Here is a 15,126-nt window from a genome sequence, read left to right as displayed (position 1 = left end):
TTCTTATTTTATTTTATTATTTAAACCTGTAATATTAGGTCGGGATGTTACATAGACCAATTTAGAAACTAAGTCATTTTGGTAACCAAAACCTATGTAGCTAATTTTTAGTGACCAATTTTCTTTGGTAGCCAAAACTATGGTAGCTAATTTTAAAGACCAATTAGTGACCAATTATATTTTTTTATTCATAATAGTGACTATTTTAGTAACCAATAATTTTTTACTTTGTAAATTGGTATCTAAATTGGTCACTATAGTGACTACAAATTTTTAGTCACTAAAATTAGTTACTAATGAAGCATTTTCTTGTAGTGTTAGTATTCGACTGGTCCAGCATGCCATTCGGTCTAGATGATCAACTAAAACATTGTTGAATGTTATTGATCTTTTAGGCATCTTGTTGAAGAAATTTTGAAGCTACTGCTTGGATCACATCTAGAAACGAAGAGGGTTAGTACTTGTGAACTTTGACTAAATGCTTTTTTCTCATGTAATGTTTCTATGCTATTTATAATTGTTTGAATCCAATCACATATTAATAATATTATCCCATTCACCTTTCTTAGTCGTTATATTTTAATGTAGAAGGCATATTTTCTTAGCAATAAATTATTTTGTTTTGATTTATGCATATTAGTGTTGTAGATTTATTTTTTTATTCCTTCTATCTTGGGTTGGCTTAATGGATACAAAAGATAATGATAATTTTTTTTATCCTGTATGATCTCGCATTTCAATTTTTTTTTTTTTTGAGTTTTAGATAGTGGGTTGAAGAGTTTTAAATATGGACCACCCTAAGAATAACCCTTTAGTTTTGGTTGATGATCTTGCATCTGAAACTCCTAGTCCATCTGAAAGTGCAACCACAAATAAAAAGGAAGTCATAAATGTTTGGAATTTTTTCACAAAAGTAGGAAAATACAAGGATGGCATTGAAAAGGCTACTTGTAAGTATTGTGGCAATACCTATAAAGTTGGAAAAAATCCTATTACTAAAAACAATTATGGGACTTCACATCTAAGTTGGCATGTCAATATGTGTAGAAGTATTCCAAGCTTAAATATGGATATGAATCTTTATCAAGAAGGAAAGTTTGGGACATGAAGAATCAATCAAAAGATTCATCGTAAGTTACTTGCGAGAGCCATAATTAAACATAGTCTTCCTTATAATTTTGTTGAACATGAAGGAATTAGAGAGTGGATAAAATACATTAATCCTAATGTTGACATGAAATGTAAGAACACTACTGCTTTAGATGTGGAAAAGGAATACATGGAAGAGATGGATAAAGTTAAGCAAAGCATGTCTAGGATTCCTAATAGAATTTGTTTAACTTCTCATGTTTTGACTGTTGGGAATAGTCCAAGTGTGAGTCAAAGTCCCACATTGGATAAAAAAGACAAAGTTAAACACTATATAAGAATAAAGGTTCATAACACCATTGCCTTAAGGTTTTGGGTATATAGAACCACAATCTCTCAATGAACATAATCCACATATGAAAAATATATAAACCCAACAGTGGTATCAGAGTTGATGGTTCAGAGTGATTGACTGCATAACTATAGGAAAAAGGGGTCCCACATTGGATAAAAAAGACAAAGTTACATAACACCATTGCCTTAAGGTTTTGGGATTAAAGTGATGTCAAATGTCTTATATATGTGTAAGACCGATGTCATATATATAAAACCATAATCTTTCAATAATTATAGCCCGTATGATGAAAAATATAACCCAACATGGATTGCAGTTACTTATGATGTTTAAAGGTGGTTGACAAAGCACTTCATAATATTAGAGAGAGTGTTAAGTATGTTAAATCGTCAGATGGAAGAACTCTCAAATTCAAAGAATGTTTTAGTGATGCTAGCATAAATATAAGCATTGGTTTGAGATTAGATGTAACTACAAGATGAAATTCGACTTATTTGATGCTTGAAAGTTCAATCAAATACAAGAAAGCTTTTGAAATTCTCAAAGTGGTTGATAGGAATTATAAACATTATCCATCTTCTGAGGAATGGAATAGGGCAGAGAAATTGTGTCAATTCTTAGAACCATTTTATAAGATCACAAAATGATGTATGCTCATCTTATCCCACTTCAAATTTGTATTTTATGCAAATTTGGAAAATTCAGCTTATCATTTGTCGTAACCGAAATTGCGACGGGAAGACAAACCAAAAAAGAAACGGGTTTTAAAAGAGATTTGAAGTTGCCACCATAGTTATTTCTGGAAAACTATAAAAATAAGACAAGTCTACGAAAAACTATATTTTTGGATCCGGAAGTCGGTTACGCGTAGGGAAGGTGTTAGCACCCTACCGCGCCCACCCAAGGGCGGTACCCTTAATTAAACACACAAGTTGATGTGGTTTTCAAAATATTAATTTTCCCCAAAAATAATAAGACAAAAATATGTAAAAGAAACAATTTTTTTGGGCCCAACAATGATTGACCTTGATCCTACGTATTCTCATTGAAAATGAGAAATCAAGGTCACAAAGTTCTTAAAAAGAAATTTGGAAAATGATTTGATTTTTTGGAAGTGAACATAACAAGGACTGGCCTTGCTCCTACGTATCTCACACTGGAGAATCAAGGATCACGTAGTTCTTTAAAACAACCTTTTTTATTTGAAAATATTGATATTTTTATGTTTATATTTTGTATTTTTTTGGTGTTTTTGAATTACTTGAAAATATGTGCCATACGACGTGAGCGGTCAGACATATACTAAAAGAGAAAGAAAACTATTTTAGTATTTTTGAATATGAGTGTCACACGGTACGAATGACCAGACAGACATAATAAAGCAAAAGAGAACATTTTTCATTTTTTAGATTTTTTCTATTTTTTTGTAATTTTTTATAATTTAAAATATTTTCATTTTCTCTTTTATAGAAAAAAAAAATTAATAACAAAAAAGATAAAAGTAAAAAAAAATAGCAATAATAGGGTGCATGAGTAATGTGTGAGGTGCATGAAGTAAACATAAAACACAGGCCCAAAAATGAGAAACAAAGACATAGGGGCCGCGTGAAGTAAATGTGAGGGTGCAGCGAGTAATGCATAAACACAGGCCCAAAAATGAGAAACAAAGACATAGGGGTGCGAAACTATCACATATGGGAGGTGTGCACAGTATGTAGGTGGGATGCGTGAAGTAAATGTGAGGGTGCAACGAGTAATGCATAAACACAGACCAAAAAATGAAAAACAAAGACATAAGGGGTGCGAGTTATCAGAATATGGAGATGCACGCAGTAAGTAGGTGGAGTGCGTGAAGTAAATGTGAGGGTGTAGCGAGTAATGCATAAACATAGGCCCAAAAATGAAAAAACAAAGACATAGGGATGTAAGTTATCATAATATGGGGGTGTTTGAAGTGAAAACAGGGGTGCAGAGATTAAGGTGGGAATGCACAAAGAATGATGGGTCTGGTTGCCAGCCCAAACCCAACCCCTTATTTTCTTAAAAACAGAAACCCTAAAGGGTTTATTTATCTTCCTCTCACACGCGACTCTTCCCTTGCGAAGTTCGCAGCCGTCGCACCACCACACCATCACGCCACACCACCACGCCACCACGCAGCGGGCTTGCCAGCAACGCCAATCCCCGTTGACGACGAGAGCCCGGAGACGTGCAAACTTCACTCTCCTCTCAAGTGCGACTCGAACCACCTTCGCGCGAGCACCCAACGCCATTGCCATCACTAGCGATAGTCGAAGCTAGAGTCACCGTCGGCGGTCACTACCCTGACGCGATTGCTCTTCTTCTCCACGAGATCCTTGTCTCCGCAAGATCCTTCCCGTTGTGCCCTCCGTCGAACCTCCACAGCCAACCAAGATTGAGACTTCGCCGCCTCCGCCGTAGCTAGTCGAAGACACCACCAGCGACACCAGCTTCCCCTAGGGGCGTCTACGTCAAGAACCCAGGGATGCTCGACCTTTGCTCTCGCAAGCGTGACTCGAATTGCCTCCGCGCGACACCCAGGGCCGCCGACAATTGTTTCCTTACTCTTTTTTATCCATCTGTTTTGATTGGTTGTGGGTGATTAGGGAAGATGAGATTATAATGTTTGGCACTAAAATGGGGCTCTGCTTCGGTGTGAACTTGAATTGTAGGGGTGGAGTTGTGATTCTGGTTTTTTTTGCTTGTGCGTTCTATGTGCAGGTTGAAATGTGATGTTGAGGTGGTGGTTCTAGGAATGCTATAGGAGTTGAATGGGATGTTGCGGGATTCGAATGGAGAAGGGTTTATTGATGATGCCAACTCTATTAGAGTGAACGAGCAGAGAAGGGTGGGGATTGGTGGTTGATTCTAACTGGTTATGGATTCCTAAACAAGGATTGATAATGGAAAAGGGGATGGGATGATTTTTTTATGTTGGTGTTGTATGGTAGCCATTATTTGATAATGATTTGTTTTTGTTTTTACGCAGGTGAGCGGACGGGAACAAAATAAATAACAGACTTAACTATGCTTAACTCAAATCATCTCCAATTCATATATTCATGAACATCAGTATCAAGTCATCATCTCCAATTCATATATTCATGAACATCAGTATCAAGTCATAGTAACAAAAGCTAAGAAGTAGTTACCTTGAAGATAAAACTCAATGTATTAACAGTTTGCTTCCATTTTCAGTTTTGAGTCATTCTCTCCCTCTCTGAATTCTGGTGCCTTCCTTTCTCCGAAAAAAATCCCCATGCCCCTTTTCATCAATCTTTTTCTTTTATTATGCAATTCTCTCTTTTATTCTGATCACCTTTCTTTGCATCTTCCAATCTCGAGATGTGGGATATGACTGAGAGCAGATGTTGCTTCTTGCTCCTTTAGCCATCATGACCATGCTTAGCTAACTATTACAGGTAATTCCCAATACAAAAACAATGATAGCATAGCTGACGCACAGGTTTGCTCTAAAAAGGCATCAGGTAATTCCCAATACAAAAACAATGATAGCATAGCTGACGCACAGGTCTGCTCTAAAAAGGCATCAGGTAATTCCCAATACAAAAACAATGATAGCATAGCTGACACACAGGTCTGCTCTAAAAAGGCATGGGTCTGCTTATAGAGACCTTACGTTACTTCTAGCTCTCTTTCTCTTTTCCCTTCTCTTTTTTGTTGTTTTTTTTCTTTTCTTTTGTTTTTTTTCTTCTATTTCTTTTTGTAATTAAACTAAAATGAGAGATGCAAAACAAAATAGAACTATAATAAAAAGAAAGAAAAATAATATAATAATGAAATAATAGTAGTAATAAAAATAAAATAAAAAGCATAAATAAATAAATAAATAAATAAAATAAAACAAAAACAAAAACAAAATTAAATTAAATTAAAATAAATATAATAATAATAAATAAAATAGATATTTATTCTTTCTCAAACTAAAACATATTTTTTACCTTTTTTTTATTTTATTAATTATTGATTTATTTTTTTCAATTAAACTTTAATTAATTTTTTTTATCATTGTTACCCAGACGAAATTGGGTGAAGAGAATTTGTTGAATGAAGATGTCATCTTAAGGGAAATGACTTTGAATATGAAATATAAGTTTCAAAAGTATTGGAAGGAATATAGTATTGGATTAGCTTTTGGAGCTATTCTTGACCCACTACTAAAGATTGATTTTATAACGTATTGTTATAAAATTAGATCCTTAGACCTATGGACAGAAAACAAAGAAAATGTTAGAGAAGTTCAAGAGGTTGTTTAAAGAATATGTAAAAAACTTGTCTATTCTTGGTATTTCTCTTTCCCAATCACCTAATGAATCCATTTCAATGTCTCAATCTAATACCGAAGGGAGAAAGTTGAAGAGATCGAGGATTAATTTTGTAAGCATTTTATACCTAGTGTTCATTGTTTTTATTTTTTCTTGTTTTGTTTTGATAATTAATATGTAATGCATTGTAGGATTTTAAAATGTATTGGAATGAATCAAAATCTATTGTTGGCAATAACGAGATAAATGCTTATTTAGATGAACCAACACTAGATGATGATGAAGACAATTAAGATTTTGATGTGCTCAAATATTGGAAGACTAATGAGAAAAAATTTTCTATATTGTTTATAATGGCTCAAGACGTGCTTAGTATTCCCATTACTCTCTAAATATAGAAGCTCCATTCTTCCTAATCATGTGCAAATGTTGATTTGTACTCAAAATTGGTTACATGGATTTTCTGAAAATCCTAGTGGTAAGTCTATATGTTGTTTGTTTTGAAGTCACTTTATGTTAAATAGTTAACTCTAGACTAGTGATTTGATTGTATCAATTGGTTATGTGATAGATGAAGTTGTTGGAGATATTTTTGGCCACGAGGGAATCATTGATGAGTCTAAACTTCTTGAAGATGTTGAAAGTCACCAACAATAACATTTCTTCAAGTTCTCTTATATGCTTAGTCCATTATCTAAATATATTTGGTGTTTAATTATTTGAGTCAAACATTCCATTTGTAAAATAGATTAATGTAAAGGAATTGTTGAGGATCTTCCCAACAATGAAGATGCATATGTTGTTCTGTTGTGTTTTTTTATTCAATTATTTCCATTTTTTCTTGTATTTAGAATGAATATTTTTTTCTAAAAACAAAAAGCCCATGGGCTGGCCTTATACCACAAGGCTTTTGTGGGATTTTTGGCCTTATGGACTTTTTCAATGAGGGGTTTTTTGACCCTGTGGGCTTTTTTAGCCCCAACCCATGTGGGCCAGGGCCAAACCATGAAAAGTGAGCCAATTAACTAGTCTACAAACCATGCTGCATATTATGGTGTGTAAGAACACCTCCCTCATCTTCTTTTCATATAACATGCAAATTTCATAGTAGCTCATTAATCATACATATTTTTTTTATCTCAATTTATTTTCAAGTATCATCATATAAAAATATTCAAAAAAATATATTCAAAAGAACAATATCATGAAAAATCAATAATTTTAACATTTTATAGCATTTAAAAACAATTTTTTGAAAATTCTCAAAAAATTCTCTATCTTAGCTATAGAAGCCTTGCTTGTCTCACTAGAGGTTATAATCACCTAGCGAGTAGTGTCTTAAAGTTCTTACCATAATAACTCTTCTAGCGAGAAATTGGCTTTCCCAATGTGACCTAAGCTCATTTAGCTTTTTCACTTTCGCCACTAATTGGTTGGATCGTCCAACAAGTCTGCACACTCATATCAATTATTCAAACCGACCCTATTAGAGTGTTTTCAATCATTATTTATACAAAAGGCTATATTTCATTTAAAATTGACCTCAAATAGAACTAATTGTCTTAATTGATATATTTGAAAAGTAAGAAAAAAAAATTATTGAGTAAATAGAAACCTATTCTATTTAAAAATTGGGTTAACTATGTTTTACGTCCTCAAACTATTGAGCGTTTTTGGTTTTGGTCCCTCCTTCAAACTTTAATCTATTTTGGTCCCCCATCTTCTGAAACTCGTGGAATTGGTCCCCATTTTAGGACGCCGTTAGTTTTTTTTTTTTAGCAGGCAAACAGAGTTCCATGTCACCCGTTATTTTAAGAATCAATTAAGCTACAATGAAACGTGGCAAAACGAAAGTTAATTACTTTATTTTACTCAGAAGCTTCAAAGAGAGGATTTGAACCCTAACATTACGATTTGAGGATTGGAACGGTGCTAAGGTGCTAAAGAGTGTGACTGAAGAGGAAGATTGGTTCGTGTTGGGGAAACTGAGGCAACAACATTCGTCTGGAGTCAGTGATGAAGAGTGGTAGCACATGTTTCGATTTTACGCAAAGGAAGATTGGTTCGAAAATGTCGCAGAGTTGTGCCTTGTCTTCGGAAATAGCATCAAAAGTATGTGGGTGTGGGGAAAGATTGTTACTCCTAAAGGCAACTACTGTGAAGAACAAGGGCAGATTGTTTTGGAGATGTAGAAATTGGGCTGTAAGTATAACAAATTCCATCACTTTTGCTTGAGTTTGATCTACGATAATGGTTTAATTTTTTTTCTTTTGCAGTCTAATTCACACTATAACTATTTTGAGTGGGTTAATGAAGAGGAATCTGAATTCGAAGGTAAAGAATATGAAATTAAAGGTTCCAGCCTTTACTCTTAATAACTCAGCCACATAATCATAAAGGAGAGCATATTGTCGTTGACCATCTCCCACCATGTAGTCCATTGCAATTTCCTTTGCTCTGGCAGCTCTCCAAGGTGTTACCCCAACACTATAATTATTTCTAACTTCATCAATTATTTGGTTTACAATCATGTTCCCCACATCTAAAAATTTGTCCAACAAAACCTGTGCAACCCAATCTTTATTTGCGTTCTTGTTGAACATAACCCTCCCACATCTATGACTACCAACAAGTGTCTTCACTCTAAAGGTTTGGCTACCACCAACCTTACTCACTATTATTAGAAAGCCACACTTATTTTTACAAACAACCCTTACTCTTTTGTCATCATTCTTGACAAATTTGATTTCCTTCCCATTCAATACACTATGCTCCATAAGGGCATGCTTGAAATCCTTCATGGAACATAATTTCATCTCTAATCTGAATTTGAAGCTTTTGTTCATATCTTCAGCATTATACTTCACAAATTTTGGCACTTTATCACTAACACCTTCATCAATATCAACATCAGAGCACAGTTGCTCACTATCATATTCTTCATTGATTTCATGTTGTCCAACGCAGTCATTAGTCACAAATGACCCTTCACCAACATCTCTCTTTTTCCTAACCAAATTGGACTTTACTTTCAATCTTTTCCACCTCTCCAATACCTGCTAAAAATTTCGACGTGGCACATCATGTGCAACACTATCATTATCCATGCCAAATCCACCATCATCATCATCAACAACCCTTTCTTCTTCACTCTCATCAAGTCTATCTCGAATCTATTGTTATTTATTATTATAATATCACAATTTTTATTTGTGTATAGAAATTTAAATGTGATTATCTGGACTTCCTAAACAATACTTTCCACTTTGTGGTCTTCAAAATCTGTTTGCTACTTCCACTTACTACAAAAATTCTATGTTCTTCCGCAATTGTGGAAAAGAGACTGTTGACCAAGTCCGACTATTTCATTAAAAAATTTAGAGATGCTTTTGTTTTTTCAACGAATATATAATGATGACCTAAAATTTCTAAACAAAACCAAAGACCAGTGCTTGAAGTAATTTTGAAAAAAAAAATATCTTACGTTTAAGCAAAGTAAACTCTACAAGTTTCTCGGTGCTCTATCACATATATTTGCCCTCTCTTCACATTGTAAGATATAAAATAAATATTGTTTGTTTATTGCAATAAATATAATGGAAGGTAAAAAATATTTTTTTTTTCAGCTTTGACTGCCAATGTTTTATTTAAATTTACTTAAAATTTTAATCTTAATTATACTCTGTCAAACAAATATTTAACAATAATTTTTTTCAAAATTTTAAAATAATAAAATTCTAAAAAAATACACAACTTCGATATGAAAAATATCAATTTTTTAAATTTCTTCTTGTGGAACCATTGTCAATATATAAATGTGCGAAAAAGACTTCCATTTGGACCAGCATGATGACTTTTAAGGGAGGAATAATTCAAAATGGCACTCGATCATCTCATATCAACATTGTTTGAACAATTCAACACTTCCGACCTTCGATTCACCTACCCCTAGATAACTAGGTAATAAAACAAATTCACATATCCTTTAAAAAACTAATTATTAATAAAATCTGAAACTTAAACTTAAAATTTATTGCAACCTTTTATTAAACTTTTTTATGAAATAAACGAAGATATTTGAAAGGAAAGAAAATAAAACTATGCTGAGTAGAGATAAATTTAAAATATTTTTTTAGCATAATAATATAACTAATGTGAAGTACATGAATTAGGAAAATGGAAACCTACTCACAATACTTTGATAGTAGTGGTTCTTGTGCTTTCCAATTTATGTTAGACTTAGGAGATTGGAACATGATCAATAATTATACGTGTAGTCTATAAATCGATAGTGATATGTTTTGAATGAGAATATGTCTTTACCATAATTTTTACAAACACAGGCCACCTTCTCAAAGCTTACAATGAGGACAGACACTCTCTTGTGGCTTTTCTTGATACCATTCTACTTATTAAACTATAGTGCCAACATTTTTCCAGCATATGGTTATTTTCTTGGCCATCAGTGTTCCATGCTTCTCCATTTAAAGAATAACCTGATATTTAACCCTGCAGTATCAAAAAAACTTATTCTTTGGAACCAAAGTGAAGATTGTTGTCAATGGCCTGGAGTGACCTGCAACGAGGGTCGTGTTATAGCCCTTGATCTCAGTGAGGAGTCTATCTCAGAAGGACTTGTTAATTCAAGCATTCTTTTCAACCTTCAATATCTACAAAGCTTGAATTTGGCTTTTAATAACTTAAGTTCAGTGATTCCTTCAGAACTGTACAAGTTAAGTGATTTGAGGTATTTGAACTTGTCTAATGCTGGATTTGAGGGGCAGATTCCGCATGAGATTTCTCAACTCAGAAGGTTAGTTACTCTTGATTTGTCTTCCTCGTTTTCCTCAAGCCACAGGCTAATACTTGAGAAGCCAAATCTACAAATGCTTTTACTACCAAACGTTACAAATATAACAGAATTGTATCTTGATGGTGTAGCAATATCTGCCAAAGGTCAACAATGGTGTCGTGCTCTATCTTCATTGCACAAGCTACGTGTTTTGAGCATGTCATCATGCAATCTCTCTGGACCTATTGATTCTTCATTTGCTAAGCTTCAGTCACTCACTGTTCTAAACTTGAGCCACAATAATATGTCAAGCACAGTGCCAGAATCCTTTGCAAAATTGTCTAAGTTAGTCCAATTGCAGCTCAGAAGTTGTGGTTTGAATGGCTCATTTCCAAAAGATATCTTCCAAATTCCAACATTGCGAATCCTTGACATATCTGACAATAAGGGTCTTAGGGGTTCTTTACCAAACTTCCGATCTCATGGTTCTCTTTACGACATGAATCTTAGCAATACAAATTTCTCAGGAATGCTTCCAGGTGAGATTTCTAATCTGAAGCTGTTGTCTAGAATTGATTTATCTAGCTGCCAATTTAATGGAACACTTCCAAGTTCAATATCTGAACTCAGCCAACTTGTTTATATAGATTTGTCTTACAATAACTTCATAGGTTCACTCCCTTCTTTTAATATGTCCAAGAATCTCACATATTTATCCCTCTATCATAATCATTTGGCTGGTGTGTTATCACCCAATCATTTTGAGGTTCATAAAAATCTTGTCAGCATTGACTTAGGATTTAACCTTTTCAGAGGGAAACTCCCCTCATCTCTTCTTAAACTCCCATGTTTGAGAGAACTTAAAGTACCTTTTAATCAATTCAACGGTTCATTGGATGAGTTTGTTATTGCCTCCCCTTTATTAGAAATGCTTAATTTAGGTAACAACAACTTTCATGGGACAATTCCAGTGTCTATTTTTAACACTACAACACTTCGCCTCATCCAACTGAATGCAAATAAGCTCAATGGCACAATACAATTGGACAAGATTCGAAAGCTTGGTAATCTAACTTATTTAGGTCTTTCAAATAACAATTTGTCAGTTGATATAAACTATAGGGATGTTCATGACCCATCCAACTATCCCAACCTCAAATTTCTAATGTTGTCATCTTGCAAGTTGCGAGGAATGCCCAGTTTCTTGAGAAATCAATCTACACTACTACATCTTGACCTAGCTGACAACGAGATCGAGGGCTCAATACCACACTGGATCTGGCAAAACGAATATCTCACTCACTTGAATCTTTCCAAAAATTTTCTGACAAGTTTTGAAGGAAGTTTCTGGAACCTTAGTTCAAACCTTTTTCTCCTGGATCTCAGTTTCAATCAACTACAAGGGTCTTTTCCTTTCATTCCAACGTTAGTAAATTGCTTGGACTACTCAAACAACAGATTCAACTCTGTCATTCCAGTGGACATTGGAAATCGTCTTCCTTTCTTAAGTTTGTTGTCTTTTTCAAACAACAGCTTCCAGGGACAAATCCCTGAATCTTTTTGCAATGCTTCAAGTCTTGACCTGCTAGATCTTTCCCACAATAACTTTGTTGGGACGATTCCCAAGTGTTTTGCTACGATGAGTAATCTAAGGGTGCTGAATTTTGGTGCAAACAAACTCCGTGGTTATATTCCTGATTCAATGCCAACTTCATGTATTCTAAAGTTGTTGGACCTAAATGACAATCTCTTGGAGGGTACCATCCCAAAATCTTTAGCCCATTGCCAGAATCTACAAGTCCTAAATCTTCGAAAAAACTCATTAACTGACAGATTTCCATGCTTCTTAAGTAATATTTCCACCTTGAGAATTATGGATTTAGGGTTAAACAAACTTCACGGCTCAATTCGATGCCCAAGGAGCAGTGGTGATTGGAAAATGCTGCATATGGTTAATCTAGCCTCCAATGATTTCAATGGTGCTATACCAGGAGAACTATTAAACAGTTGGAAAGCAATGATGCGTGATGATGCTAATGGTGTGCCTGAATCTGGCCACTTATTTATCGATCTCAGTGATCACGGCGATCCCAAGAATTTTGAGGAATTATTGTCCAATGTGGATAAATATCTATTAGTAAGAATTGCTAAACTTATTACAAACGTATCTCTGTCTATCCTTGACCAGTTATCCACCGAATTTTTCAATTCAGTGGATATTTCTCGACTTCAGAATTCAATTACCATTACCAACAAAGGTAGACAAATGGAGTTGGTCAGAATCCAAAAGATCTTCAAGTACTTGGATATGTCGAGCAACAATTTTGAGGGTCCAATACCAAATGAGCTAATGCAGTTGAAGGCCTTGAATGCTCTAAATTTGTCAAATAATGCCCTCTCCGGTCACATCCCATCATCTATTGGAAATTTGAAGAATCTTGAGTCTTTAGATTTGTCAGAAAATTATTTTGATGGGCTAATTCCAACAGAGCTTGCAAGTCTATCTTTCCTTGCATATTTGAATCTCTCATTTAATCACCTAGTTGGAGAAATTCCAAAGGGTACACAAATTCAATCCTTTGATGCAGATTCCTTTGAAGGGAATGAAGAGTTGTGTGGAGTTCCTCTGATCCATAGTTGCAGCAATGATGAAGGGACAACACCTGAAACACTAAATGCGCATTCCCATACTGAGAGTGCAATTGATTGGAATATTTTAAGTGCAGAGTTGGGATGTATTTTTGGCTTTGGAATTTTCATCCTTCCCCTTATTTTCTCGAGGAGATGGAAATTATGGTATTCCGAACATGTAGATGAGATGCTTCACAGGATCATTCCCCAACTTGAATTTGTGTATGAACACAGTGGAGGGAATAGATACAAAACTCTAAGGTGGAAGAACTGAAGGTAAAAAACTCTACTCACTTGGCTTCTGCAACAGGGAAAGCTTGCGCTTCTGTATTTCACCCTTCTGCAATATTTAGTTTCCTACACTGTTGTTAGGAATGAGGATGCTTTTCATGGCTATATTATTCTTGTACCATATACAATTTTCTATTTTCTTTTCTTGTTGTGGGACCAAATAATTTCTCTAAGTGGTGCTAAACAGAATTTGAACTACCATGCTACTTAAAGTTGTTGGCTTCTGTTTTGGGTGTTCATCGAATTTTGCCCAATATTGGGTTGGAAAAAAGTAGAGAAATTGGGAAATAAATTATGTGGGTCCTTGTAACAGGTGAAAAGTAATATACTGGAAACTAGTTTTGTATGAATTCTACTTGGGTTTTTGATTAAATAGCATCTCCTTTCGGTAAAGTAGAATGACCTGTTTTTATATTTTTAAACTGATGTGCCGAACCCTTGTACTGTATGATTTTTTTTTTCTTTTATCCATGCTTGCCCAAAAGAGAGTACCGTGAAAATCTGATTGAAATACTAATATCTCAAAGAAAAATGATATTTTAACCCACTTTTTTGGATTCACTTTTAACCCATTGCTTTAATCATCATTAGATCATTTTTTTTTATTCTTTATTCTTTTTAGTGATGTGATGTGATGATCTAACGGTGATTGAAGTGGTGGGTTAAAAGTAGGTAAAAAAAATGGGTTAAAGTAACATCGTCCTATCTCAAAATACAAGTATTATAACCAAAACTTTATGTGTAATGGGGCTTATGCGAGAGGTTAGGGGTTAGGTATTTTACGAATAGACATGAATAGGTAGTTGAGGGGATGGGCAACAAAATTATAGACGTTATTATTATACTAGGCGGTTTATTGGAGGGAATAAAGACTTTAAAGGATTCTAATCATATTAAAGAGATAGGAATTTGGGTGGCCAAAGGAAAACGAGTATAGATATGAAGAAAAAAAGATGATGACAAACTAAATGCTTTTAGTCTTGAGGTCTCTCCAGTTTTTGACTAGAAAATTTTGGCATTCACTGTTTGGGCAGGTAAAACTTAATCTTATACCATAAGTTTCTATAATGTTGAGGGAAGAGTGATGCGACTTGAGGATCAACAGATAGTGACCAAGAGCATATTTCACTTGTGTGGTGCACTCATAGGCGCCAACCGAAGAGGATTATGCGCCAACGGCAGGTTGATCTCAGTGTGGACAGTTTTCACCCAAACTTGAGGGCAGCTTGCACCGTAGCATTTGAACTTAGACAACTATGGCGTGGGGTGCATGTTTGACCTTTTAGCTTCTCTTGCACGCTTGTTAGTAGATAGTTGGATTCATACTCTTCTTTTAATCATAGTTTAGTATGTGATTAGCTGTTGATTATGGTAGCCTTTCGTTCTATAAATGGATAGCAACAATGATATCATGACAATTTTGGAGAATAATAGTAGCCACACTCTGTTTGAATGCAATTCGAGTGTGAAGCGTTGTAATGCGAAACTCTTTCTCTTGAGCTTGTAGTCAAGTAACAGTTCTATACTTATCTCAGTCCACTAAGTGGTGTGTATTTACATCTAGTCTCCAAATTCTCGGTGATTTTCTTCTAACCCATGAGGAGTACGGTCAATGGATCTGCTCGAGTTCCCTGGTGCAAGGAGAGACCTCTTCGAGTGCG

General features: G+C 34.7%; 1 protein-coding gene and 1 long non-coding RNA gene across 3 annotated transcripts; both read left to right on the top strand.

The window, feature by feature from the left end:
* Positions 1 to 3,430: 3,430 nt before the first annotated feature.
* On the top strand, positions 3,431 to 4,656 carry LOC114166275. Its single transcript, XR_003599886.1, has 2 exons — positions 3,431 to 4,313; positions 4,455 to 4,656. It is a non-coding gene; the product is annotated as an uncharacterized LOC114166275 (long non-coding RNA).
* A 5,383-nt stretch (positions 4,657 to 10,039) lies between these two features.
* Positions 10,040 to 13,815, top strand: LOC114166538 (receptor like protein 28-like). 2 transcript variants are annotated; one of them, XM_028051287.1, is made up of 2 exons: positions 10,277 to 10,564; positions 10,693 to 13,815. In XM_028051287.1, the coding sequence occupies exons 1-2, from the start codon at positions 10,516 to 10,518 to the stop codon at positions 13,446 to 13,448; spliced, it is 2,805 nt and encodes a 934-aa protein (XP_027907088.1). In that variant the 5' UTR covers positions 10,277 to 10,515; the 3' UTR covers positions 13,449 to 13,815. The 2 variants fall into 2 exon arrangements, with proteins under 2 accessions (XP_027907087.1, XP_027907088.1); XM_028051286.1 differs by having other exon boundaries at positions 10,040 to 13,815.
* The last annotated feature ends 1,311 nt before the right edge of the window (positions 13,816 to 15,126 follow it).

The sequence above is a fragment of the Vigna unguiculata genome, chromosome 10, assembly GCF_004118075.2.
Source record: "Vigna unguiculata cultivar IT97K-499-35 chromosome 10, ASM411807v1, whole genome shotgun sequence".
NCBI classification, from domain to species: Eukaryota; Viridiplantae; Streptophyta; class Magnoliopsida; order Fabales; family Fabaceae; genus Vigna; species Vigna unguiculata.
The sequence above is the reverse complement of the archived record's forward strand: the minus strand, read 5'-3'. Positions and strand labels throughout refer to the sequence as shown.

What these genes read in the sequence shown, in the direction of transcription:
- LOC114166538 (XM_028051286.1), top strand. Translation starts at nt 10,116, where the DNA reads ATGAGGACAGACACTCTCTTGTGGCTTTTCTTGATACCATTCTACTTA.